Source organism: Phaethon aethereus, assembly GCF_964289735.1.
Source record: "Phaethon aethereus genome assembly, chromosome: 21".
NCBI lineage: Eukaryota > Metazoa > Chordata > Aves > Phaethontiformes > Phaethontidae > Phaethon > Phaethon aethereus.
This window is the reverse complement of record NC_138597.1, coordinates 1,662,863-1,689,571: the sequence shown is the minus strand read 5'-3', so window position 1 is coordinate 1,689,571 and position 26,709 is coordinate 1,662,863. Positions and strand designations below refer to the sequence as shown.

Here is a 26,709-nt window from a genome sequence, read left to right as displayed (position 1 = left end):
CCTTCCCTTCTTCTATCCCCATGTTGTAAACTTGAACACACTGGCCCAAGAACATAAAAAGGTTTGGCAAAAATAGGCATCGGCCTTCCCCGTGCACACACAAAAACGCATGCTTCCAGAACCCCCTCCACCCCTCGCTCCTCTTGCAAAGCGTTACACGTCTGTAGGCATCTACATACCTTTAGTAGCTGCCATAATAATTTCATCAGCATCACAGATGGACATTGGGTCACAAAGCGCAGGAGAGCTAAAACAGATTCACAAAGTCCGTTTGGACACACGCCGTTTTGCGTCTGCACCATACCGAACTCGGCGTACGCCTCCTGTCCTGTGCACACGCACGCACCGTCATTTCACTTCGCAGTCTGCTTTGCGCTGGACAGGGCGGTGATCTTAATGGCTTCTGCTTTTTATTCGTAACATTGGAGCTTATTCTAAAATTGTACATTTAAATAAAACCATGAATTTTAATCCAGTATGCATAATTAAAAGCTATCCTGTCCACACAATGCTAGGACATTTTCTTTCTTTTAAAAGGCCAAATCTAACGAGTGAAACAGAAGAGACAAGTTACTTTGGCTGCAAACAATTAAAAAATCTGGCTCAACATTCTGCTTGTACATTATGGTGTATAATTTAGATGCATCCTTTGAAAGAAAAGACACCCCAGTCAGCTACCTCTTCCATAATTACGTAGGAACAACGATACTCTTGGCTAGCAAAATGAGAAGAGCAAGATCTGCGTTTCCATCCGCTCGTTCCAAAGCCTCGAGAGCTTCCCGCACGGTAAAACCAGCGCTGAGGATCCGATCAACGTCAGCCGCAGGGAAAGCGGGTGGTGGAGAAGCGCCCAAGGTAAGTCCAGTACAGCCAGCTGGTGGGTTCAGCAGTGGTTCCTCACACCCGCCCAACGGCCACAGACCTTCAGGAGCAGAACTGCTGCTTCTCCCCGGTGCTCCTGTGAACAGGCTCCGAGTATCTTGAGATGCACCTTCATCCGAAGCAGGTTTAGAGGAAACGGACGAGTTCTGCTCCAAAGTTGGACTAGTTGGACTCTGATAACCTTCTGCCAAAACCTCTGCCTGCTCAGAGCTCTGTTGCTGGTCAGATGTCGCTGCAGAATTCACCACAACCACCTCACTCTTACCTGAAACCTTCTGACTCTCTAAAGCACCTTCTCCGAGAGCTGACTGCATGCGACTGCCAGACCCAATGCTGATGTTTTCTCTGCCAGAATCACAAGGCTGTTTCCCCTCTACTCTTCCACGTTCAGACCTCACCTCACAGAAGGAACAACACTGTTCCTGGCTGACTGGGTCTGAGCCTTTCTGCTCATTGTCAGAAAGCCCCTTCTGTTGTGCTGCTGGCTCTTTGTGAACCACTTCCAGCTGGGAGACTTCTTCAGATGCAAGGATTTTACACTCTCCTTTCCGACTGATAATCAAGAGTTTGTGCAGCTCTTTCAGGGCTGATGCTAGAGAGAAACACGGCTCTTCTAAAGGTCTTCCTGGGTCCATGTCCAGCTGATGGATGCTGGAGGGGGAAGAGCTGTCTTCAGCTGCTAAATTAGACAACTCATTATACTTTGCAGGAATTTCACTGGTGCTTTTAGACTGTGGGACATCACTGGTGGAAAGTGGATCACTCAAGGAGGATGCAGACTTCAGCAGCTCCACCTCCATAGAAACCGCGTCCGAGTTCAGGTCAGATACACTTCTGTTCTCAGCCTGCTGCTTCTGCTCGCTTGCTGAGCTGTGTGCTTCAGCTACAGACTGCTCAACTACATCTATTTCCATGAAGGCTTCCGTATGCATACAGCTACGGGAGGCTGACATTTGGATACTCCCTTTTGCACAGGAAAGGCCTGCTTTCTCCAGTCCATCTCCTCTTGCTTCCATAGGAGGATCTTCTGGCTGGCTGGCTTCTTCCACAACAGGTTTCTCAATGCCACCAACACGACAAGGAGGTTCTGGGTCAGTTGTCTCAGTTTGCTTCTCCAGATGTTCCTTCTCTGGTTCTTTGCATATCTGATGGTCTATGGGAAGCTCATCCTTTTGCTCCTGTTCTGCATACAGACATATATCTTTATTTTGCCCATGCTTAGCAGCGGTGTCAGCCAAACTATTTTCTTTTGTCACTTCCAAAGGACGTTCCTGACCACAGTCTTGTTCTTCAGCTTTACATTCCTTTAGACTGTCAGCAATAAATGTTTCTTTGAGTGTCTTCTGTGAAAGGCAAGCTGGATTGCAACAGGTTACCTCCCCTGTCTGGGGAGAAAGGTCGTTATTTGCCAAGGAAGCGTTATTGGACAGATGCTGTAATAAGAGAGGATGTTCTTTTTCTGGGGTTATCTGGCATTCAGTTGAAGACTCAAAAGACTCGACGGCTCTAGGATCAATGGGCTCTGCGAGGTTAGATTTGGATGAGCAAATTGAAGCAGGGGCAGAGACAGAACAATCAAGTAATTGATTTGTGGGATTACAGATCTTGGAATTTAGTCCCAAAGACTGGACTAGATTTTGAAACCCATCAGAAGCTGGTAATGAGGGCATTTCCAGTGAGGTAGTTTCTTTGTCACTATTCTCTAATAGAAGATGGAAAGAAAGAAGTAGTCAGGACACATGAGAACCAGTTTTCACTGTCATACCAAAAACTCATAAACCAATGGCTATAAATACCTGGTCTGTGGCCCACTCCAGCTGCAGTAAACACACACTACATGCATCAAGGCTTCTGACGTTCTGTTTGGATTAGGAAACAAACACACCAAACTTGTGTTAGTGTTCAGAGCACACCACATGCACGGTTATAGTCCTGTGACCTCGCAGCTCCCCTCCCAACTGTCCATCAAGACAGTGTACAAACAGCAGGAGCTCCTCACGTTCACTGCCTTCCAGAAGGGGTTCTGCCTGGGAAATTTGTTACTTCAAAAAATAACTCTGCTGGAGAACAATTTAAAGGCTGTTCTCTATGCAGCAGAGTGGTCCGTGGGTGATATTACAGGCTTGATAAAATATATGCAGCACAAGGCATGTGTATGGCACCATACTGGTTTGTTCTCCGTACAGCTGAAGATATTCAGCAGCCACATTTCAGGAAAATGAGAATTAAGAGGGCATCACAATTCTTGGACTGTGCTCCCAGCAGCTATGGCCTTGCAATGGCTAGTGTCATCACAGGCAAAAGGTGGCAAACACCAGCTTGCTACAAAAGGGAAGCATAAAGATCTTGGGATGGAAGGCAGAAATCCCCAAAAAGAACTGCTGCCCGAGGCAGAGAAGAGCAAAGCAAAGGAAGGGACAGCCAGAAGTCAAACCCAGCTCACTGTTTCCTTCTCCACACAGAGAACAGATGAATTGCACATCTCTATCAGTAGCACAAACACTGGGTCTCGTTATCAGGATGGTAACGATAAATAAGTTCACTTATCTTGCTTATAGTCTAATCTTGCTAATGTATCAGCTCTCATGTTCTCGTTAAATCTCTAACATGACCTTTGCTGTAAGAGTGTCTGTTCTTCCATTAAAGCCCTACTCTGTCCAGTGTCAGATATCCAAATAGCAATCGAGATTTTGTGCTGCATGATTTGTTGCATTAGTTCCCTTTCCCTAGGCCTCCAAACTCAGCGGTCTTAAACATATACCACTGTTTTACCGTAAGTCTTTCTCTTTTTACAGATACCCAGGTGCACTGGGACACAGCTAACTCTGCTCACGTGTATAGCCAGGATATCCTTTAAGTTCCACACCATGGAAGGTGTCTGCCTTTTTCACCTCAGCTACTTGTTTCTTTTATTCTTCGTTAAATAAAAATGGTGCACTACATGCTGCGATACCACACCTCTGATCGATACGCTTTGGTATAAAATACAGCAGCCATTGCACAGAGCAATCCTGTCTGTTGGCTGCACATCTGGTCTTAACGCAGCTGCAACAACTTGGCGATGCTGGAGTATTAAAAAGCCAGAATTATCCTGTAGATGTTCAGACTGCTCATCTTTCCTAAGGGTGGCAAAGAGGCTTGTGACACGGGATATGGATGAAAACTGGAGGGATCTTTTTCTGTTTCTATGTGGTAGGATTGCGTTCACACTCTCTGCTCCCAAGCCAATCCTTCAGAGAGGACGCAGAACCATCTTTTGACTCAGTGGATAGGTAATAAGGGTCTTATTGGTCAAACACATCAGGGATTTGAAGTCATTTAGACAGCAGCAGTAGCTGGTATTCTGCCAAGCACTCCTCAGCGTCATCCTTCCGAGACACTCTGTCATCCTCCTCCCAGGGCATCTACAGCAGCCAAATCCCAGGCCCGTCATGGATATCGATCCAGCTAACACCCGGAACAAACTCTTCTCCACAAAGCGCACCATCAGGGATAAATTCCTCTCTCTATTAGGAAAAGCCTGAGTTGTGTATGTGGTGGCAGTGCCTTTCTTGTATCCAGGCTGTCTGGATGAAAAGCTGTATATGGGGTAAACTACTTGGATACACTTCCTCATAAAGCAACTCTAGTTTTGCTGCCAGTTTTGTAAATCCTCCACAATCACCAACTTTCCCCGTGGCGGTGGAAAACACTGCATATTGGCAGAAAAGAGCAAGCTCTCAGGCGTAAGTGAAGCAGACGTGGAGGATCTAGATCGCAGTAAAACATACCAGGGCTCCACTACCACCTCGGCTGCCTTGCCGTAGGTGTTGAAACACCAGCGAGTCAGCTGACAGAAATCATGAGGCTCGCTAAAGTGGGCTTCAGGGGATCAAATAAAGCTCAAGAATAATCCAGGTGCATTCAAAATGAGAACTTTAATAGCCTACAGATGTATGCAGTGATTTGTGTTGTACCATCTACCAGAAAGCAGCAAAAGTTCAAGCTGTTATAAAAGAACACAAGCCTTGCGGGGAGCTGAGCTTCCTCGGTGCTGCATTATGTTCTCTCCCTCTCCAGTTTCCTGTTCTTTCACTTGGTTTTCCTGGTACCATCTAGCAGCAGCTAATAGTTTTGGAAGAGAGGAAGAGGGTATACATTAATATTCTGACATCTTATATAGCCTGTGAGCCAGAGGCTTGTAATATGTCTACGACTTACACGCAGTCAATCTAAACAAGACCTACCTTAGTTTTGTGCACAGGTGTTCTACAAGCATTAAGTGAATACACAAAATGGATTTCCTATTCTTATAAATCTTTTACATTCCTCTAGGGCTCAGCATCAATGGAGAACAGTAGACTGCTGATTACTCTGAACAAAGCCACGTGGTCTTTAGAACTGTATTGGTACATAAGCAGCTTTGATTTAAGTCATTTTAAGCACTTTTCATTTTAAAGCACTTGACTAAAATGTTTTTATTGTAAAGACTCATATATTTTGGGCCGAGGTTTGCTTTTTATTTGACCTTTTCAGCAGAGAACTTAGTCCAACCAACTATGATGTCTGCAAAGTCTCATCCGAAATGGAGAGATACTGCAAAAACCAACCCAAGCTTCATCAGGCTCAAAGTCTTAACAGGAAAAGAACTAATATTTACATCTACGCATTTTCTCTGCCAGGTTATGTGAAAAGATATGAGCCCAAGCTACTGAGTCTGACCTTTAGCTATGTCATAACCTGACAAGGACAAGGTCAAATCTACGTTTGTGCTTCTCTCTACTTGCTGCAACTTAAGTTAATAAGCATTCAAATTCGGCTTTAAAAAACAAAACATGCAAACCATTTCTTGCTGATTCATTAAAGCCAGGCCTTCCTCTTGAGGTTTTTATGTCTCTGGAAAACTTAGATTCTTAGAATGGAAGAAAATTGATCAAAGGGACTAATATGTGCAGTCTTGTGCTCCCCTTAATGTAAACAACTTTGTTGTTTGCAAGAAAGTCACTGCTTACGCTTTGGACTATCAAGCAGCAATGGGGAAGTCTTAAAGAAAAATTTCAGTGTTAAAGAAAAATGTCAGTGCATTACAACTGGTTATTACACATAACTATATAATATGTAATATTATTTTATTATATATATTAATATATACATTTAACTCTGGTTATGGCACTTCAAGTTTAAATATGGGCATGCTAGAGGCTTAAAGAATCTGCAATAAAAATGTTAAGAAATCAACTTTATCAGCTTAAACATGACCTGGCAAAGAGTTTTGCACGTGCGTGGGAAGCAGAATCTTACTGCCTGCGTTCAGAGGAACAATTAGCAGTAAAACTCAAAAGTCTCTATAAAACACTTGCATATAAAATGTTATCTTTAAAAGTTTTGGAAAAGATCTAAGGAATACGCTTTGTGAGGCACTCACAGCTTCACTGTAATAGCGGGGAAAAAAGAATGAAGCTTTCCTTTAGTCAAAAGCATATGCTGAAGTTAAGGGAGGAGTTAAACAGAAAATCTGAGTTTCAGACAGTTTGGCTCATTGCTCAGCTTTCAGCTATTTTGGCATCTCCACTTAACTAAATTTTGCAGCTACCAAAATCTTCCATAGCCCAGTCAGTCTGCATTTGTGCAGCTTATGGATTCCAGAGGCACAGGGAATAAAACGTACGGGGAGGGTGAAAATTCTCTTTGCAAATCACATTTAAGGCTGATGATAGACATTAGGATGTGAATTCAGCTGCTTCTTTTGAAATGTGGAGCAACAGTAATCTTCAGTAAGAGAAGCAATTCACCTTCCAAGGGCACAAGCCCCGTTCTAAGGAAAAATTGCTGAAATAGTACTATTTGTAAAAATTATCATGAACTTTTGTCCAGAGATTTGTACTACAGCTCCTCTATTTTTATATGGTGCAGCTATTAAAAACAGGATTTGCAGAAGCCTCCACAAAGCTGTCCTTACACGAGGCTGCTAATATCACACAACCGAACCACGTCCCTGACTAGGCACTACAACTCAATCCAGGTGAACGAGTGCCAGAGACAACCATTTATCTCCACACCTTTGAATTCCAAGAAACCAGAGTGGTAGGAAGTTGCAAGGAGGGCACAAATCAAACAGCAAGCATGCCTTCATGCAGACAGATTTTGCTGTACAGAAAGGAAGAGAGAAGTGCAGTTAGAGGCCACAAACAAGAATAAAGCCCCTTTCTCTCCACCATTTACTTGCTGATGCTGCATTAGACTATATCTCCTAGGAGCTGAGAAGGGGGACTGCTGACAGACATCCTGATACACAGCAAGAAAACTATGCAGGTTAGTATTTCAACTGGGCTCCTCCTGGTACCTGCTTCCTCTACGGACTTCTGTATTGCTTCTGCTAGTTCCTGGTCTGCAATCTCCTCCGGCCGCACGTCTTCCCGCCCGGTCCCGTAAGCCAGCCGGGCACACTCTGGGAGCTCACCCTCTGGGAGGAAAGTGGTCTGCGAGCCAGTCGTGCCAATCACTAGTACATTCTTCTTGAGATCAATCGAACACTGTGAAAGAGCATCGAGACATCAGGGGCCTGCGTAAGAGCCAGTCAATTCCCAGAGAAGAAGGAGAAACAAGGTTAGACAATCCACTTCCAATGGGAACAGCTCAAGGCAGCTAAGTAAAGTGGGCCAAGCGCACCAGCTATAAGCAAAGGGCTCCATATAGCTTGATTTGTAATAAATCATTCAGTTGGAAAGCTCTGAGCATCTTTGATGAGAGCAAAAAAACTTCAGGGAGCAGCCAGACACCCTATAGCTATCCATGATGTATGTAGTGTATGTACTCCTTTTTCACAACTGGCTGGAAGATAATCCAACGTCAAGTCACCCCAGAAAAAAACCTTCACAGGGCATTTATGTTGCATTTAGCAATTAACTTGGAAGAGCCAGTGACTGTTTCAAAAGATACCTGATGCCTCTTCAGCATATCCAGTCCTAGAAGCATGTCCATGGGCTGCTCTTCAAGGATTGAGAAGGAGCATGCCAGGAAATCCCCTTCAATCTGGACCTGAGCTGAAACGCAAGGGAGAGAAGTTACCTTGCTACGCTACAGTGCAACAAATCTGCTTACTGTTCTTCCATCTCCTGGGAAAGGTCTGCACAAACCTGCTGGGTAAATCTGAAACCAGAGCTCGGACCTACTGATCTGGTCACAGAAAGTCCAGCCTTGTGCAAGCCCCATGGACTATCGGGCCTGTCTTGGTCTCAGGTAGTTAGTTATTTTAAAAGCTGACCTGCTCTAGAGCCCTAAATACTGCTTATCTAACCCTCCAAGCTAGAGGAGCTGCATACATACAGAGCACAAGTCTAAGAAGAAACAACAGTGAAAAGAATCGATTTTTCAGACAATAAGGACAATCTTCTCTCATCCAGAAAACCTGCGCAAGAGCACAGAGACCCTTCTCCTCCCAGAGGAACAGTCCCACCCCAAGCAGAAAAGATCCTGCTACGTCACATTAGCCCTGTTTTTTGCATGTGGAGTGAACACATTCTCTGAGCTGAGGACTCCCTCACCTAAAAGTGTTAAGGCAATTCCATTAAAAAAGCATTATATGAGACAGAAGCCAGACTACTGTGACTGAGACAAATAACATATTGCAGATGCACTTTTCTTTTACTGTGGGAATTTCTAACAATTACAGCATTAAACCAGATACTCCTCAGTGCCAAGATTGCGGGAAATGCAGTCAAACTGCTGCTAAAGCTGCCCCAAGAAGAATGCCAGTACTTACCTAAGTGCACTCTGCCAATTATTTTCTGCGTCCCTACACCTTTAGCAATGCCAGCCCACCGCCGATCTACCAGCCTCATTATGTTGCACCTTTCAGCACAAGCTTGGCTCATGATGGTCATCTGGGCACCTACCAGCAAAAGAATTGGTGTTAAATCCTGACAGCTCATCACAAATTAAAATTCTCTCCTGGAAGAGCTTAAGACCTTGCACTCGGCAGCCGGGAAACCAACCCGCCTGCATCAGGGAACTGCATTAGGGCACAAAAGCTTCCTGTGAATCCCACTGCACTGAATTGACTGTATGCACACAGACCAGCACTGACAGTAAAGTATGTATTACTGTAGAGCTGGAATAATCCCAAGTATCTTCCCTCTAAGGCTGTGGATGGGAAACACTGCATTAACGGCATGCGAAATCCCCCCATCTGTAAAATGAGGTAAGACACACACGTGGCAGTGACCCTTCTGGCATCGCAGCCCCAGAAATTCTGACAGGAGCCTTGATCTGGGGTGTTCAAGCACGCGTGCATACTGCTTCTTGCAACAGTTTGCTCTGTTCGCCTTAAATAATGTCCAGACTGCTCTCAGGTTTTAATCGGGTGCTTCAAAATCTTGTAACACAGTGCTTTATTATGGAATTTTTGGGCAAAACATCTGGAGCGTTTACTGTCTCCCTCAGTGAGGGAAAGCAGAGTGCGGAGAAAGATATGAAAATGACGGCAATTCACCTGAGTCAACAAAGGCTTTCACTGGATGTCCATTGACTTTGCAGTTAATATACAGCATCACTACCTGGCCAAAACTCTCGGGGGCCTCTTCCATTGCTATCGTCATATTTTCTTCAATGTTTTGTTGCCTGAATTTAATGGAGAAGAGAGAGAAAAAGCAGACCTTCCATCAGCAAGACCTTAAAAGCATCCCTCTGACTTACAAACAAATCTGGTAATCCCACCCGCTGCAGTTCACGTTACAAGCAGCACATTTAAACCACAGCAAAGACTGCTTCGTTAGCTAAACATAGGCTTCTTAGCAGGGGGATTGCTACTAATGATCTTGGCTTAATCCAGAGACACCAAGTTGCTCCCCAAAGCCATGAAGACGGCTCCTTGCAAGACCTTGCCTAACTCACATTACAGCACCAGATGACCTTCTGGTAGCAATGGAAACCTGTCACCACAGAGTTAACCTGCAGAACTTGTGAGCAAAAAACCTGCGTATTTATTAGTCACTCTAAAATAAAGCATTGAGGGCACACGATGAAGATGTTGCCAGTAGCTACAATGCTGGAATCCCACACAGCAGCTGAACATTAAAATCCTCCAACGTTTCCCTGGTATCTTTCCTTCCCAGGCATAGGAAGGGAGGGCGGGGAATAAAACCACAGCGAGACCACCACCTTGAGCACAAGTCCTTGGTGCAAATTAAAGCCTGCAGAAGAAACGCTCTTCAAGAAGCCCATCACAGCCACTATAGTAATCTTGGAAGTGATGGGTATTCTTAGCAATTGCATCCGAAATAGCTTTATCTACCAAAAAGGGAAAAGTGCTTCCAATTTTGATGCCATTTCACTTCTCCTCCTCAGTAGGGGAAGGGGAAAAACCCCCAAGCTCCTCTCTCACCCACCTTCTGTACTGTAGTAGCCTTCTCACAACAAGATGAGTAGACGTGGTTTCTTGGTGGGAAAGGGAAACAGCTAACGGCATCCGAGACCTGGCTCGCTTGGGAGCTAAAGCACCCTGCAGCCAGTCTGTCCCGCTTCATATACTCGTGAAACAGAGACACACATTGTCCTGTCTTTTACTATTTAAGCTTAAATCGGATCTACAGTGGTTAATCGTCAGTTTGTCTTCTTGTCAAATCCATTATTCCGTTTTCTCTGAGGTGCTTGACACTCTCTCCACCTAAGATACACTTGAAGGCCAGAGACGTGTCTCAAAAAACCCCCGATGCTTGCAATAGTTTCCAATCAGTCTTGGGCAGAGTGCATCTAATTAAGCAAGGCGTTCAGAAAAACTAAGTGGGGTGTGAAATCTGGGGACTGCTAGATGCCCAAACTGTTCCCTAACAGCTGCACAGCCTTGGACACATCACTTTTATCTGTCCCCTCATCTATGGAAGAAGGAAAACGTTCCTGTGCCTCTGAGCAATGTTTTGCTATCTACAAATGTGTATTTTTCTGCATTGCTAAGCTAAGCATTTATCCGGCACCAGCACCTTGTCAGTTGTAACACAAGAATGACTCTTATCAGAAATGAATTTTGGTTATGACCAGCTATGAGCCTCTATCACAAAGACATTTCTTTATTGGGAAAAAAACACATCAGTCATGTTCTGACTCAAGGATTTATCACTCAATTTAAGAAATCAAGCCTCAGCCCACTGCAATTACATTTGGAAGACTGCAAGAGGGAGCGAGCGCTGATCAGCAGAACATCATTTCTACAGACCGTCTCTTCTGACAGCAGTGATGCTCAGAGTCTGGAATTAGCCAGAGAGACAAAACAATTAGCAGTACATGAAACCAAATCTTGAAGGTCACTGGGAGAAATGACGCCACGTTGCTGTGCAGAGAGCTCAGCTTAGAGTAACACGGGCCCAGCTCTCCGGTTCAAAACATGCCTGAGAGACCCAAGTGCCACCTCTCAAGAGGATCTTGGCTAAGTGCTTTCCAGAAGTGCTCTTGTTTCAGAGTGACCCAGCTTAGACAGCTCCGGGACATCACACACATGGACAGCAGTGCTGCCACCTCATGATCCGTGCTCAACTGCATACATCTACAGGATGGGGTGTGCCTACATGTCCCCGATTCCCAACCTTCCCACATGCAAAGGTGGCTCAGAGCATTGCCCCTTCCAACCCAAAGATTCTATGATTCTATGATTGCCCTGCAGGCATCTTAAGGCAGGATCTCCACACACTCCTTGCATCCTCCAAGGAAAAAGCAGCATGGATGGAAGCATCCTGTGGAAAAAAGCGCCATGAAGACGTCCAAAGCCTGCAAGCGACTTTGGTTTGCTACCTTATGTCTTCTTCTATCTTGGCCTGTGCCTCGAGATCAAAAGGGTCAGCTGAATAGAGTCGGATCCTCTCTTGCTCCCGCCGGGCTCGGTCCTGCTGCTGCTCCAGCAACACCCTGGTGAATTTCTCTGCAGTAACAAGGAGATAAAGAAATGCTTTTTACTGGAAATTACTCTTACAAGTCAAGTTCTGGCACAGCAAACTCTTCTTTTTATGCCAGCATGCACTCAGGGGTAGACTCAGCAGCACAGGCACAAAAGGTTTAATCTGAAGGCAGTGTGGATGGACCTCAAAGGATCGGTGGCAAACTTGGGAACCCACTGAGGTGAAAAGTGACTGGACAGAGCTCCTTCTCCTTGTGACTGCTACCCAAACTCAGCACAATCAAACTCAAATTTCCTTGGGCATACATTTTTATATGGAAGAAAAATGGAAAAAACATGAAGACAACAATATTTAAAACAAAAGACCTGCCATTAAAACAGGAATTCATTCTTCTATTGCAGCAAGAACTGCCTACAATACTCCAAAAACACCAGCTGCTAAACCAGCAGATAAATGAGACCTGAAGCAGAAAGCAGGACTACAGAACTTGCACAATTCTAACGAGAAGCTTGAGTGCACGTGTATTTTGAAAAAGCTTCAGACAGAGACAGAAGCGAGATTTCATAGCTGTCAGTAAGGTGGCCCACCTACACGAACAGCTTGCAAAATCTATCACGTTTTACACTCAGCAATCCCCAGTAAAATAAGTCTGTAGATCCAGCAAAGAGCAAACACAAAATTGTAAGACATAAAGAAGCTAACAACAAAACTTACTCTAAACCCAAGCAACGTAGGCAAAGACAGAGACATCAGAATCCCTAAAGCTGAATGCCTACCACTGAAATCAAGAGGTCCTAGGGAGGACACCTGCTTCACAAAGCTGCACGTTTTAAGGACACAGATTTTGGATCCCCACTTTTCTGGATGGCCTCTGGCTATTTGTTACAACTTGAATGCGATCACGTACGCTCCCAAAAGGACTTGGCAATAAATTAAGTTCTGTAAAAACAGAAGGTTGTGGGTTTACTTCCAGAAATGCAGTTCCCATGAAGGTGCGCTCCGGCTCAAAGGCTGTTACATCTTCAGGAAGACACTGGGTAAGTTTTCTTGTTTGTTTGTTTGTTTTTTAAATTAGGCTTCTAATAGCAGGTGTCTTCTGAAGTGCTTGCAGTGCAGTCACATGGCACGTATCTATGTGTATATTTGGGCATCAGAGCCAGAGCCAAACTGGATCTGTGCCCAAACACCGACAGTAGCAGTACAGAACGCTGAGAGCGCAACCAGATCAAACCACTTCCTTCTGACATGCCGCTACAGCGATTTGGGACTAAAAATGCACACCTGAATCCAAGTTTAATGTGCACAAGACAAGACAGATCAGCAGATGAGGCCGTTCTGGGTGTCTTGGGCTTAACCTCTCGTTTCCTGTGCCAACAGCAGCACATCTTCTCAAGGTGATGGGAGAAACTTCTCTCCTGCACTACAGACGCAGCACTCGCAAGAAGTGTGAAGAAGCTTGAGAACGCAAAGGACATGGTTTTGCTCACTCATATCCAGAGTTAGAAGTAAAAATTAAAAAATTAAATATGCATGCAAGATGCTTTCTAGATTCCTCTGACTGAGAGGACATCCCTGACACTAGGATGTAACCTGGCAAGTGGAAAAAAGTCTCCTGCTAGAAGCTCCTCCTCTTCATTCATTTCCCCAAACTCAACAGGATTTGTTTCCTAACTAAACATCTTGCAAAGGTTTAGAAGCACACTTCTGATGCCCAAACACTGCTCTGGTTTCATACTGAAAGGACACCAGAGTTCAAAGCTTTCATCACATGAAGAATGAGGGACTGACATCAGCTACTCACCTGCAGAGGAAGTGAAGGACACTGTAGGCTTCCACTGTGCTCAAAATACATGAATGCTTTCGGGATTAACATTAAATGCTTATGACTATTCCTTACTGGAAAAGCTCCCTAAAGCCACCATTTACTTGTTCCTTTTCCTCTCCTTTTCTGACTTCCACTTCCATAGCAGCTAACCATTACAGACAGAGTTGGTTTTATAGTGTACTGCTCTCTACTGAGGTCTCAGTGCGCTCTGCGATGAAGCAAACGCAACACCATTACTGGAAAACGTGCAGAGAGTCTTAGCATAAAAATTGTGAGCTGAGCCACTTGTTTTCACAGAAACTCATCTTATCCACAGATCTGATATTTCAAAGTAGGGGATAGAGGATATTAAAGAAGCCAAGCAGGAGAAATATGCCCAACTTGACAGAAATGGTCTTGTCAGAGAGTGGAACTCTGCCTGCAGTACTGGCACCTTTTATCAGCATCATCAAGGAGCTGGCAGCGAACATCCCAGCTAGTTAAAAACTTGTGGCTGCCTTTTATTAAAATTGAGCTCAAACAGGTTTAAAACCACCTCCCACAGATTAAAAACCCAACTTACCGAGGTCTCCACTGAGCAACGCCTCCGCCAAGGGTGGATTGCGCTCCTTCAGCAGGGACAGCTCGTGGGGATTCGCGAGCAACATCTCCCGTAGCAGTGCCGGATTGTCCAAACCCTGAGGGAACGAAGGTGCATCGGGAGGCGACGGGCGAAGGCGCTGTGCTGGCGGTTGGTGCTGCTGAGTGGATGTCCCAGGAACCGCGATGCTGCTGAAGTCTATCCTCGGCAGACCTTGAGGGAAAAAGAGGTCAGAGGCATTGGCGCTCCATGTTTACAATTCTGCTTGAAAAATGCAGTGGAAAAACTGCAGGAAGGATGAGCTGCTCTTAATGCTACAGTATTAAACCGGATTCTGAGAACAGCAATTCGTGTCAGAAGCACAGCCACGTACTCGGGTTACTGGGTTAGGAATGCTAGCACGTATTTATGTAACTTGTCTAGCCCTTTATCTGGCCCATTTTTTTATCCCCTGAAATGCACTTACTGAATCACAGACTAGTTACTTCCAGCTTCACAAATGCGAATACCACACAGAGGGATGGCAAGGCTAAACCCAGTGTCTTTAAGGCACTTCTGAATCTCTCGGATTAAAAATATAAAAACCAGGGGGCGGGAAAAAAAAAGGTAACATTTCTGCAGACCTGCATTGCAGGTACCAATCCTCCAGCTGAGGCAGGAGGATGAAGACCTCAAGCAACGCTCCCACGCCCTTCTCAGCTGGCAGTACCTTCTTTTCCAGTGATATTTTATGACTGGGCTTTGTTAGGAATCGCTGCAGAAGGCAGGACAGAGGAGCAGGGCTCCGCTCAACGTTATCCGAGCAGTCTTTCAGGTGCATGCATGACTGTGTAACTGGGTTTGTTAAGATGCGGCTTCTCTGGGTATTTGTCACAGTACAGATTCAGAGCGCACATCGCAACAGCCTTTTAATGTGTCAGAGCCGCACAGACCACGTATTATTGTGCCATTACACCGAGCGGGAAGGGAACCGGCTGTCGTATGAAAATTCACACGCCTTTAAAAAAGCTGCTGTTCTCAACCAATTACCTTCCTCGCTTTCTCTGTCTTTCCCCAAAAGAACGTAAACCGGTATTTGCTTCCTTAGAATAAAAAGCCCACATTAAATAACAAGTCCTTTAGCCAATTTTAAAAGATCCCCGCCTCACCCCTAGCCACCCTCCTTCCTAAACGTTTTCCCTAGCGAGGTACTAAAGGAGACTGACATGAGATGGAGTTGGTGTTTGATGTACATTGAGATCTTCAGATGCTCTGAGCAAAAGTCAGCACAAATCCTTTCTCACCTGGGAAACGGATGGAGGGCCGTGGCTCCACGGTCTCTTTCTGTCGCAAAATCACCACGTCCCCGTCTTTCAAGCCATAGGAGGCCAGAGATCTGTTGTTGTCAGTTAGAGGCCGCTCAGCATAGACTATCTGTTCATGGAGAGAGTGCAATGAAAAACACTGCGCATGACAAAGCAGACATCATCTTGCCTCTTTTTTTAATTTTAATTTTGTCAGGAAAGCGTTCCAGTAAATCCTCTGGACCCATCTCAAGCTTCAGAAGGGAAGGTGCGCAGTTCTCGCCACGGGCGCGGGCAGGCCCTGCCAAAGCACCTCTACCTCAGGCACAGAAAGACCTCAACAAGTAAGCGGCTGGATGACGAGACAGAGTTGGTCTTACTGAAACCTGGCAGTGGTTCCTCGAAACCCAGCATCTCGGACAAGGGCTGGTCTCTCTTAATTAGAGGCCAAGATTTTTAAAGGAAAGCAAGCCTTACACCAGGGCTGTTTGCCACCCATTTCCAAAATCCAGTCCCTACGATTACTCAAGTCACAGCTGTCTTCTACAGCATCATCTCCCCTCAAGTCAGCACCTATTGACCACGGACCAACCGCACACATGCGGGCAGCGTCGATCGGGGTAGATCCACAGATGATGCAGTCCAGTATCTATGATCTCTGCCTTTTCCCACAACACGGTTCCCCAGAATAACCAGTTTTAGAGGGACCTCAACATTTAGCTCAGTGATTTCCAGTTTACTTCAGCAATGTAACTCTATCCAGACTCAAAGGTTCAGCACCCAAAGATACCATGCCCAAGACTGCAATCAGGCCATAGTGGGGAATTAATTCCTTTTGACTATAAAACACAAAGTCACCTCATTTTCTATTATGATAATCCAACTTAACAAGGGGTCCGCAGGTTAAACATAAAAAGTATTGAGATAAAAATGAATAATCGCTATGGGAACATTTCTATTAACATTAGATCTGTAATACCTACAAATGTCCTAAATTATAGGGAGGCAAGACAAATGAAATAAAGATGTGCTTTATGAGAACAAAAGTTCCCAGAAACAGTATCTGCTAAACGTTAAGGATTCCGTGCCTTCATCAGAGCACAACGAGACTGGGCAGATCGGTTCAACAGCCGCCTACCCCTGGCAGGAGTCCAAAGCAAGAAGCGCTGGAGAACTCAGCCTAAACCCGTCGGGCACACGATCGAATTTCACGTTTACCACCTAGTTTAGCAAGACCGCGTGTCTCTTGGTCTGGAAAAGGCCAGTTCAGCAACAACAGGTTTGCCACAGGTTGGGACTGGCAAAGCCGCGTGGGAGAAGCTTTCGCAGTCCTTGCCTGGATGGGCTACGGCTCTACCCAATGCTATCGCAAGTAGCAGATCCAAAAAGAAGATTAAAATAAAAAAAACAATTACTACACGTCTTAAGGTCTGGAAGATGCTACAGACTTTCACTGCTTTACTGCAGCAACTCAGAAATATTACACGGACACATGACACTAATGCATTCCAAGCGGAGATCCCTCGTCAGCGGTGGTGCCAAAGCCAAGACAGAAAAAGCAAAAATAATAAGCACCACGAATGACAGCAATCAGAGCCATCAGAATTAGAGAAACACACGCAATTAGAAACAAGCACGAGCTTTCTACCTTCTCATTAATGACACACTTCACAGCCTCAGCGCTATTGCACCAGACTGGGTCCCTTCCTAAGCAAACACGGGTCCGTTTGCAAGCTGTATTAAGGCGCGCAGTCTCTGCTGCGACGGTTCACAAGACATGACCGGCATAATTAAGGTTAGCTTAATGGGAAGAGTCCCAGTGCATCCTCTCACGTTACCGGACGCGTCCCGCCCAGCCTGGCACAGTAACGCCGCTGCCCGCAGAGAAAGCAAGCTGGTAATAAATCTGAACTGCACGCGCAAATCTTAAATGGCAGTTTTCCTGCGCAGACACTCTGGGAGAGACGAGTTAATCAGTTTAAGTGAGGCTTTACCTCAGTCTTCTCGCTGGGATTGGATTTATGAGCGTTCGGCCTTAACACTTCAGACAATGAATTAAGCGCCCGGCACTCGCTCTACATCCATTAGCAGCACAGCTTAATACCCTTTTGACCCATTCTGCTCTGCTGTTAAAACAAACTGGTTTAATTTCGCTGCATTTTGATTATCTGGTTTGTAGCATATTTTTGTAAGTGAGCTTATACACTGGCCAGGTACCAGACACAGGCTCTTCTGGAGGTAACCTGGGCAGCGATACAGGCACTGACACCGCACGACGGTTGGATTTTGCACGATGCCATAGGGTGGAACCATCTTATGGAGCAAGGAATCCCAGTCAAGAGTGCTGGATACCACCAGCAAATCAATCCAAACTCAGAACCCGTTAAATCTTCCTATGCACGGCCACGCACAGCCAAGGACAGGAGATGCACGGCGGGCAAAAAAAGGCAAACGAAGGAAATAACACAGCTGCCAGAAGAACGCAGTTCTGCTGAGAGCCTCCTCATCTCCTCTCCAGAAAAGCCACGGCCTTGATGCGCGGAGGAAACCGCAGCGAGCCGTATTATTTCCCCTCTCCTCGCCCAGCTCCTCTTATCACCACAGCCTGCCAGCAGCTGTCCCCATTATCTCATGCCGCCATCCCTGCCTCGCGACCGCAGCCATCCCTCGGAAACCTCGCAGTCCCCTGCTCACCTCCACCCCAAATTAATTTCGCAAAACAGCAAAGAATAAGACTGGGATTAACCCTCCTCCTCCACGCACAGCTGTGTTTTACTCCACCCTGCACAACCCTTACTATTAAATTCATCCTCTCTTTTGTGCCAACATGACACCTTTAATGCAACGTGTGCCTTGGTTACGGAAAAATAGCAGTAAAGAACGGCAGTAAACTACCAGGTTTGGTAAATGTAATTCTGCCTGTTTGTGGGGGATGGTTTGAGCATGCAAAACCTTCTACACAACAAGCTGCTTCACTGAGAACTTGTGGTTTTATAACTTTCTCCCCACTGAAGGTCCTCAAAACACTTCACAAACACTGGGCAGAGACAGGAGAGAAAGGAGCAATAAATACATGGATAGAAAACATTAAAAAAAGGAAGCAAGATGATGCAGAGATGGCAGATGGGTGAGCAGAAGGAAAGCAGAGGTGGTTACAAAAAGCACAGCGCCAATCCCTGTTACCTGCGGCTGATATAACCTCGGAACTCCGCAGCTGTTTAATTGCGGTGGAGCAAAAACTCAAAGCAAGGGAATTCCCGACAAAAAAAATCCGTGACCCCCCATTACCCTAAAACAGACCCGGGGCTGGCAGGTTACCGTGACGCAAGGGGGACAACGCTGATGACGAGGTGTTTACCCTCCACGCGCCCGGAGATGTTGAAGCCACCGAGCGCTTGCAGAGTCCCACACGTAGAGGTTGTCCCTGTTACCAGCCACCAATGTGGGTGCCTCGCTGGCGGCCGCGACGCGGACGGGTGGGCTTCAGAGAACATAGCAGATGGGAACCTTTACATGAGGTGGTTCCTCGCTTTCTACCAAAAATCAAGTTTTTTCCCCTAAAGGAAAATCCACCTAACCTTGATTTTCTTCCCCTGCTTTGGAGACAGCTTCTCTCTCAAGACCAACCTCTCAGCCCAAAACAAAAGGCGCACCAAAGGTAGAGGTAAAGCAAAACGCTGCAAGAGGAGCGTGGGGAACCAGCTCGGCGAGGGAGCCCGTCCACCTCGAGGGCTGCCTGTTCAGCTGTTTTTCTATCACTGACTAATATTCACTTGACTGGAAAAATACTTCATTAATTTAGACTTGGAAAAGGCTCGGGAAGCAAAAGCGATCACCACAAAATTCCGCAAACTCTGCCAGGCGCGGCCAGCGCCCCGAGAAAAGGAGTTGACATTGCCCTGTACAGCAACCCATCGCCCCACTGATAAGCAGGTAGAAATCATGGAAAAAGCATGACTGAACCCAAAACAGTGAGTAAACCCCAGATGGACGGACAGACGGACGAGAGCTGCCCCCACACAGCAGCCTGCCTTGTGTTTTGGCACGCTCGTGACAAGCAAGCCCCGAATTTGTGCCGGAGGGAGATCTTTGCTGGGGGAAACCACATGGACACGCTGTTCAGTCCCCGCACATGTAAGAAAAAATGGGGGAAAAAACCTCAATCTGCCCCAGACTGCGGGCAGGAATTTGATATGATAAATAAACCCTTTTCCGAACATTTCTGCCTTGTTCCCTGAGGGTCTGAGGGGACCCTGGGCCACCACCTTCCCCGCTCTGCAACTCCCATTCCTCGCGCTCTGAGTCCTTCCTTATTAAAACACCAAATTCCTCTGAAAACTCAATTAAAAAAAACCCCAACATGTATTTTCTTCTCCTTTTCAGCTCCACCGCGGGAGGAGACCGAGCCTTTCCCAGAGCGACCCTTGTAAGACATCGAGTCATCGGGGACCCGGAGTCCCCTCCCGAGGGGAAGAGAAGGATTTTGAGGCAAAAAGGACCCGTTTCTCCCCAAAACGAAAGGTCGGCGCGGGGAGGGACCACCCACCCCACCCCCCAATAACCCCCAACCTGCGGGATGCGGCGGGGCGGAGGCCCCGGGGGCTAAAGAGGGGACACAGACCCTGCGTGGTGGGGACACAGCCGCTCCTTGCGTGGAGGACCCCAACCCCGGGGGTGGGTGCGGGGGGTAACGCCCGGGCCCCTCCCCGGTCCTCAGCGCGGGGCGGGGGGGGCGTCGGCGGGGCAGGGCCTGACCTGGCTCTCGGCCGCCGGGATACCGGACTCCAGTTCGCAGAGAGCCCGGAAGTTTTGCAGTTCGAAATCGGCGTCCACCTGGAGGGAGAAGGTGAGTTCGCTGCGGTCGCGGCGCAGACAGAACACGGTGAGCAGCATGGCCGACCCGCCGCCTCCGCCACCGGACCCGCCGTCGCCGCCAAGCGCCGCCGCCGCCAAGCGCCGCCGCCGTCGCAAAGCGCCCGCCCCGCCGGGTCAGGGGGCGGCCGTCAATCAGGGGCGCTCGACCAATCAGAGGGCGCCGCCCTCCCCCTGCGGTGGCGCTTGGGCGGGGTCTGTGCCCCTGCGCCCCAAATGCTGCCCCCCCAAGTCCCCGTCCCCTTCCTGCACCCCTTTTATTCACCGCTGGCCCTCAGACCCTGCAGCCCTCCAGGCAGGGACGGAGGAAACCCCAGCACCATTCCCCATCTTCCTCCCCAAAAGCGCCCCAGCGCACCCCAGAACAGCCCCAGTGCGCCCCAAAAACCACTCGGCTCTGCCCCCCAGCCCCTACCACCCCTTTGCCTCTTCTGCTTCATCCCGGTTTTCTTGGAATCGCATCTTCTGGATGCTTTTTCCTCCCCACACCCCTCAGTGTGCATTTTAAGGTGCTCCAAGGTCCCTGGTGAGCCTTTAGGGGCATCCCTGCACCCACCCATTTGCCTTTTGGGGCACAGCGTGGGTTTTGGGGTGCCCTGTCTTCCTCTGTGTGCTTTTGGTGACACCTTGAACCCCTCGGGGTGCTTTCTGGGGCGCCCCAAGCCCCTCCACACACCCCAGACTCCCCATTTTGTCTCTCGTCACGGTCTGGATTTGGTGCCATCCGACTTTTCCCTCACAGCCCACCCCATGGAACACCCTGAGCCGGGGAGGGTAACACACACCCGCGAGTCCGTGCCCAAAAGCCCCACGCTGTGAATTCACTTCACTTCAACCCAGGAGAGGAACAAGACTTTATTCTGAAAAGAAGTTAATCCCGAATCAAAATCATCCTGACAGCAGGGCGAGACAAACATCACAAACAGCATCTCCTTTCCACGTTTTGCAGACGCTTTGGCAACAGATTTCCCCCCAAAATGTCATTTTCCCTCTTATTAAATCCCTTGCCGTGTGTAAAAAACCGCAGCGTGTCTGGCACCTACCAGTCCTCACACGGTTACAAACAAGGGTCCCGGGCGCTGCCCGTCCCTGCCTGGCACCGGGGAAAAGGCTCTTCCTCCCACAGGGAGCTCAGTCGGATTTCTCCTTCTCCTTCATGTGCAGGAAGACGATGCTGAACATGAAGAGGCCGACCATCATGGAGAAGGCGCCGGCGTAGTACGGGTACGCCGAGGGGATGAAACGTTCATACTGCGTGTGCTGGAGGGGACGCACGGACACCTGGGAGGGGAGAGAGCAGCCCTGTGAGTCCGGCATTCCGGCCACCCTCTCCTCTCCGGAGATTAATTCCCACTGCGCTTACCTGCGTAGAGGAGTAGAGGTGGGTATAACCCAGCCGGTTATAATCCACTTTAAACTGAAACACTCCGTAGACGTCTGGCAGCTTGAAGCGCACGCTGTATTTGCCGCCTGAGAAAGAGATGACGGCGACATTCAGGTGATGCGAGAAGCTGCGGAAGCCAAGCGGCGAAAACACCCGCCAAGGCAGGGCTGGGGCGGGGAGGGAAACCTACCGTTCCTCTTCAGGAAGGTCCGCACGAAGGGGTCAATGCGGACAAACTCCAGCTGAATATCGTCTCCGTCGAAGGGGACCCACTTGCCGTCAGAAAGCTTTTCGATTACAATGCTGTACTCCTGCAAGGAAACCCGCAACGCACGAAGTTAACGAGCGACGCCTGAAAACGAACTTTGATCCATTCCCAGTTCAGATTTTCCCAAATTCCTTTTTCTGAAGTAGCCCCCACGTCCCCTCCTGCCCACAGCCTCGGCTCCAAGTGGGCAGCCTTACCACGAGATCGGTGACGGTGTAGGCATTGGGAGGCGTGAGTTCCCCCACGCGGTGGTGGGACACTGCTCCGACACGCAGCACTCCCTCTTCCTTGAACACCCAGCGGGACAAGGCGACAGCCAGCTCGTAATTACCCGTCTGTGAGTATCTACGGGCGAAGGAAGGCTGAAGAAACGTGGCAGCCACGCCAAAAAAAACCCCACCGCATGCCAAACCCCAACCCCCAACCATTAATCGATGTGAAAGCAACAAAAAGCTAGCCAGGGTTAAAAGAGGGAATTAATTCCCAAAGCACTTTGTTCCATGAGGCCAAAGGAAAGTGTCAGCCCCGATTTAATTCCAGCTTTCTGCTGTTTCCCATAATGTGAATTTTTTTTTTCCTATTTCCCAGAATATTCTTCATCAAACAGCTCCCCAAATATTCCTCAGCCAGGGATGCCAGGAAGCCAAAGTACCTCTTGGAGCCAGGAGCAGCTTTCTGCACAGCGGAATTGAAGAAGGCATCGCTAAAGAAATCCAAGGAGCCACTGAAAACAACACGGGCATTGTTCCGAGCTTGGAGTCCTGCGATGAGAAGGGTGTTCTTCCCGACTGCGTGCGGGTACTGAAAAGGAAGGCGTTTCCAAGAGAGTTTAGCCAATTTAGGGATGACTTAAGGAGAGTTAATCTCCGGTTTGCCGCGGGGGGTGGAAGAGGCTGACTGTACTGAGCACAGTCTGCGATGAAGCAGAAGCCAAGAAGCTCAGAATAACCAGTATTGGGATTCAGAGTGTTTTGCTTCTGCCCTCTCCGACTGGAGTGGAACCAGGATCAGGCTCTGGCCTAGGCTGGCCTTTCTTCCAAAGCACCCTCGCGCTGGGCACCTTCCCACCAACAAGAAGCAAAGAGGCAGATTCCCAGGGCAATGTCGGAAAGCAGACGACAGCCTGACACTTTCAAAATCAATCAGGAGATTAAACGCTCGAGGATTTTTCCCCCAGTTACTGAAATTTGAGGGATTTAATTAAATTTGAGCCCAAAAAGAGGAGAAAAAGTAACGGAGCATACCTGAGTAATAGGCTTATCTGGGAAGAAGGAGTAAGAGGTAGAAGAGCCGGTCAGGATATCCAGCACCAGCGGGTTGTCAGGATCAGCGACCATCCTTGTGGGGAGAGGCACGCTGAGCAGCACGAAGACCCCCTGGTGCCCCCCACGCCCAGAGGAATACGCAGCCGCCAACTCAACTGCACGAACCTCCTCACCCTTCGGACATGGCAGGACAACCGCACGCACCAAGAAATGAAACACTTCCTCAAAATATATACTCAAGCTTCGCTAACTTATGTTAAGAAACATTCCTAAGTCAACAACTAAGCTGCTTTGGAGATTTTATCATTACCTGAAATCAAGAGAGATTGCTTGTGTTAAGAGTCACCGCCGGCAAACCCTCCCTCAGAGCAACACCGGTATTTTTCACGGTGCTTCTCCAACAGCAGCCACCTCATCTCCCTCCCAACGCTGCGCCGCAGGCCGCTTACCCGACTCCTCGGAAAAGGATGGGGTTCAGCGCCGCTTTCCCCACGATAGTAGGGGCCTTCAGGAGATTTTCAGCGTCAGCGACGATGAGCGTGTGCTGGGAGGAAAGGAGAGAGATCGGCGTGAAAGCGCTGTGCAGGCAGATGGGTTGATCTTCGTTAGGTTCTAACGGTGAGGAACAGCTTCTCTCATTATTTGAAAGCTAGCTTTGCTTTTACAGACAGTTAAAACCGAGCGGCTGTTGGATGAACATTACAATTCAATTAAAAACCAAAAAACCCAGCATTCTCTGTTTAATTATGATCAAATTAAACTGATACTGATACATATGGAAATGTAAACCACCTTGTGATACAGACAGCAATACCTACAGTATTCTACTTCCCTGTATTTAGCAACTTTCATCCTTAAACTAGGACAACATCCATGTACTGCTTCAACAGTTTAATTTAAATAAAAATTAGCGTAATATATTTAGTTCAGACCTTAATATAAGTTTCAATTTTACAGTACTGGATGACACTGGGGGGAAAAAAATCGTAGAAACATGTACATTTCTAGCTATCCTGATCTCTGGGACTGAAAACCTCCCTTCCCACATCTGAAGCATCGCATTCCATGTCCAGTGCGCTTCCCCCACCCGCAAAATTCCCCACCACGTGCTTCAGAGTGGTTCAAAACCACTGTTAATGGTGGTGCAACTGCCTGAGACACGGTGACAATCTGAAACTACTCAGGGCAGCAGAAAGATCAAAGCCAGGAAATTCAGAAAGGTGGATTTGAGGGCAGAGACTCCAAACATGCAGAGTTTTGCAGCGTTATGTCATGACATCAAGCAGAACTATTTATGACTTTCTTGGGAGGAAGCTAAGAAAACGGAGAATGGATGGAGGAAAAAAGGGAAAACAAGGACAGAAGATTCATCCCCAAACCTTTAGGCCTAAGCTCTCATTAACAAAACCCAACATGTGCTGACAAATCCACTTACCTGGCCGGGATCAGATACATCGTAGTTGTGGTGGTCGATGACAGCTGTCCTTTCCTCATCAAACTCGATCCCACACTCGCTGCCCAGCTCTCGCAGTGGGTCACCTGGAAGGACAGAACGGATCCTCCATCACGCAGCGCGTTCAGGACGCAACACCAGTCTCGACACTCAAAAACTAAATTCAGCTCAGAGTCACGCATTCGGCACTCTACGACCCAAACCCCAAGGAGCAATACAACCTCCTCTAGCTAAATGCCCATTCAAAATGTCAATAAAAGGTATTTATCACCCATTTCCTTACAGTACAAACCTTAAGGTTCACAACAAGAAACTGTCTTCTCAACAGTTTTGTTGCAGGAACTCAGAAAAGGATGAATAAACTATTTGCTCGCTGCTGAGCATAATCAGTGGAGGTACCCGTTACAAGAAGTGGCTGAAATGCACTAATTTGCTCTGACAAGCATTTGTACTTACCGATGTCCGAGCTGGCGGCAACGAGGACGCTGCCACCGCCATCAATGAAAGCGGTGATAGTCTCCACATTGATGTTTCCACCAAAATCTGAAAGCGCATGCCAGAAATTCATGACTAGTTCACAGAAATAATACCACGACAGAATTAAACCACAGTAAAACACCAAATCATCTCTCTTGTGGCTGAAACAACCACTGTTAAAGGCCCAGATGTATCTGCAGTTTGCTACCGGGTGCAAGACACAAAATATAACATCTAAAGTGTAACATTTAATTAAAATTCACAGAAGTTGGAAATCCCCTTCCAAAAATGCCACCAAGCTATAAAAGCGCTTGTGTTTTCCCCTCCTGTATTTACCTTCTATGGATGGCGAGAAAATGATCAAGTTGTCATACAGAAATTCTCCGTATTTTATCAGGGACAGGCCCGCATCATCCGCCGTCCGGAAAGTGAGATCGAAGCCCCTGTCTGCAGCCACAAAACAAAATCGCCAACTTTCGTGTGTCATGAAATCCACACATGTAGCAGCAAAGCGGCATCAAGATCCTGAGTTTTATTTCCCCAATGAACAACGGTGTTTTGAAAAAAATGGCACAGGGGCTTCGGGGCTTGGCTTAGGCTTTGGTTTTATGTGCCTCTGAAGGGCCCTTTTCTTGCAAGAATGCCCCATTGCTATCCATTAAGGGGGGACTGACACCGCAGGGGACCCAAAATACACGCACGGCTGCGGAAACAACGCCGACCTCCTCCCTCAGGGGACCCCAACCGCTGCCCTTCCCTCCGGAGGACCCCAAACTCCTCCCTCAGGCTGACCAGGGGACCCCAGCTGACTCCCCTAGCCCCCAAAGGACCCCAATCTCCTCACTCAGCCCTGCCAGAGGACCCCCAAACACCGCCCCCCAGTCTCCTCCCTCAGCCTGACCAGAGAACCCCGGCCGCCCCCCTCCAGCCCCCAGAGGACCCCAATCTCCTCCCTCTGCCAGCGCGGAGTCCCCAAGCCGCCTCCGCGAGCCCTACCCGCCAGGCTGCGGAAGAAAAGCGAGTGCGTGTCCCGCAAGTTGCCGTTCTCCAGCAGCACCAGGGTGCTGGGGCCCCCCTCAGCCCCGACCGCCGCCACCGCCAGGAGCCACCACAGACGGAGCGCGGCCGCCGCCATCTTGCTCACCGGCGCCAAGCTCCCCCGGTAGCGGCCGGCCACGAACAGCCAATCAGCGCCAGGCGCCACGCCCACACCTTCCAATTACCGACAGACAGCTCCTCTCCGCCGGCCAATCACCGGAAAGACGTCGTTGACCCCCGCGCGGCCACCGTAGCGCCGCTGAGGGGAGGAAGATGGCGGTGGCCCGCTCCCCCCCTCGGCCTCGCCGCCCCGTGCGCGGGAGGGGGCAGGTTCCCAATAAAAGACCTCAAAATGGCGGTGTCAGACTGGTTTATTGCGGGGGCGGGGTGGGATGTGGTACAGGGCGTGAGAGAAGATGGCGACAGCAAGCTCAGCCTCTGCCCCACAACCCAATATAGAGCGAGAACGGTTTGGTGCAAAACCACATAGATTTGGCGTCTTCCACTGTTGCCAGAC

General features: G+C 48.1%; 2 protein-coding genes across 2 annotated transcripts; both read right to left on the bottom strand.

Annotated features, from left to right (window-relative positions):
- Positions 1-229: 229 nt before the first annotated feature.
- On the bottom strand, positions 230-20,328 carry DDI2 (DNA damage inducible 1 homolog 2; the record flags this gene model as incomplete). The annotated part of the gene is made up of 10 exons (XM_082009211.1): positions 230-247; positions 1,281-2,065; positions 7,205-7,394; positions 7,801-7,904; positions 8,624-8,752; positions 9,353-9,480; positions 11,644-11,770; positions 14,135-14,365; positions 15,436-15,565; positions 20,191-20,328. The coding sequence occupies 10 exons, from the start codon at positions 20,326-20,328 to the stop codon at positions 230-232; spliced, it is 1,980 nt and encodes a 659-aa protein (XP_081865337.1).
- Positions 20,329-21,417: 1,089 nt separating this feature from the next.
- DDOST (dolichyl-diphosphooligosaccharide--protein glycosyltransferase non-catalytic subunit) lies at positions 21,418-26,289 on the bottom strand (the record flags this gene model as incomplete). Its single annotated transcript, XM_082009360.1, has 11 exons — positions 21,418-21,588; positions 21,671-21,777; positions 21,882-22,002; positions 22,157-22,304; positions 22,612-22,760; positions 23,204-23,297; positions 23,674-23,768; positions 24,660-24,763; positions 25,134-25,220; positions 25,491-25,601; positions 26,151-26,289. The coding sequence occupies 11 exons, from the start codon at positions 26,287-26,289 to the stop codon at positions 21,439-21,441; spliced, it is 1,305 nt and encodes a 434-aa protein (XP_081865486.1). The 3' UTR covers positions 21,418-21,438.
- Positions 26,290-26,709: the final 420 nt, after the last annotated feature.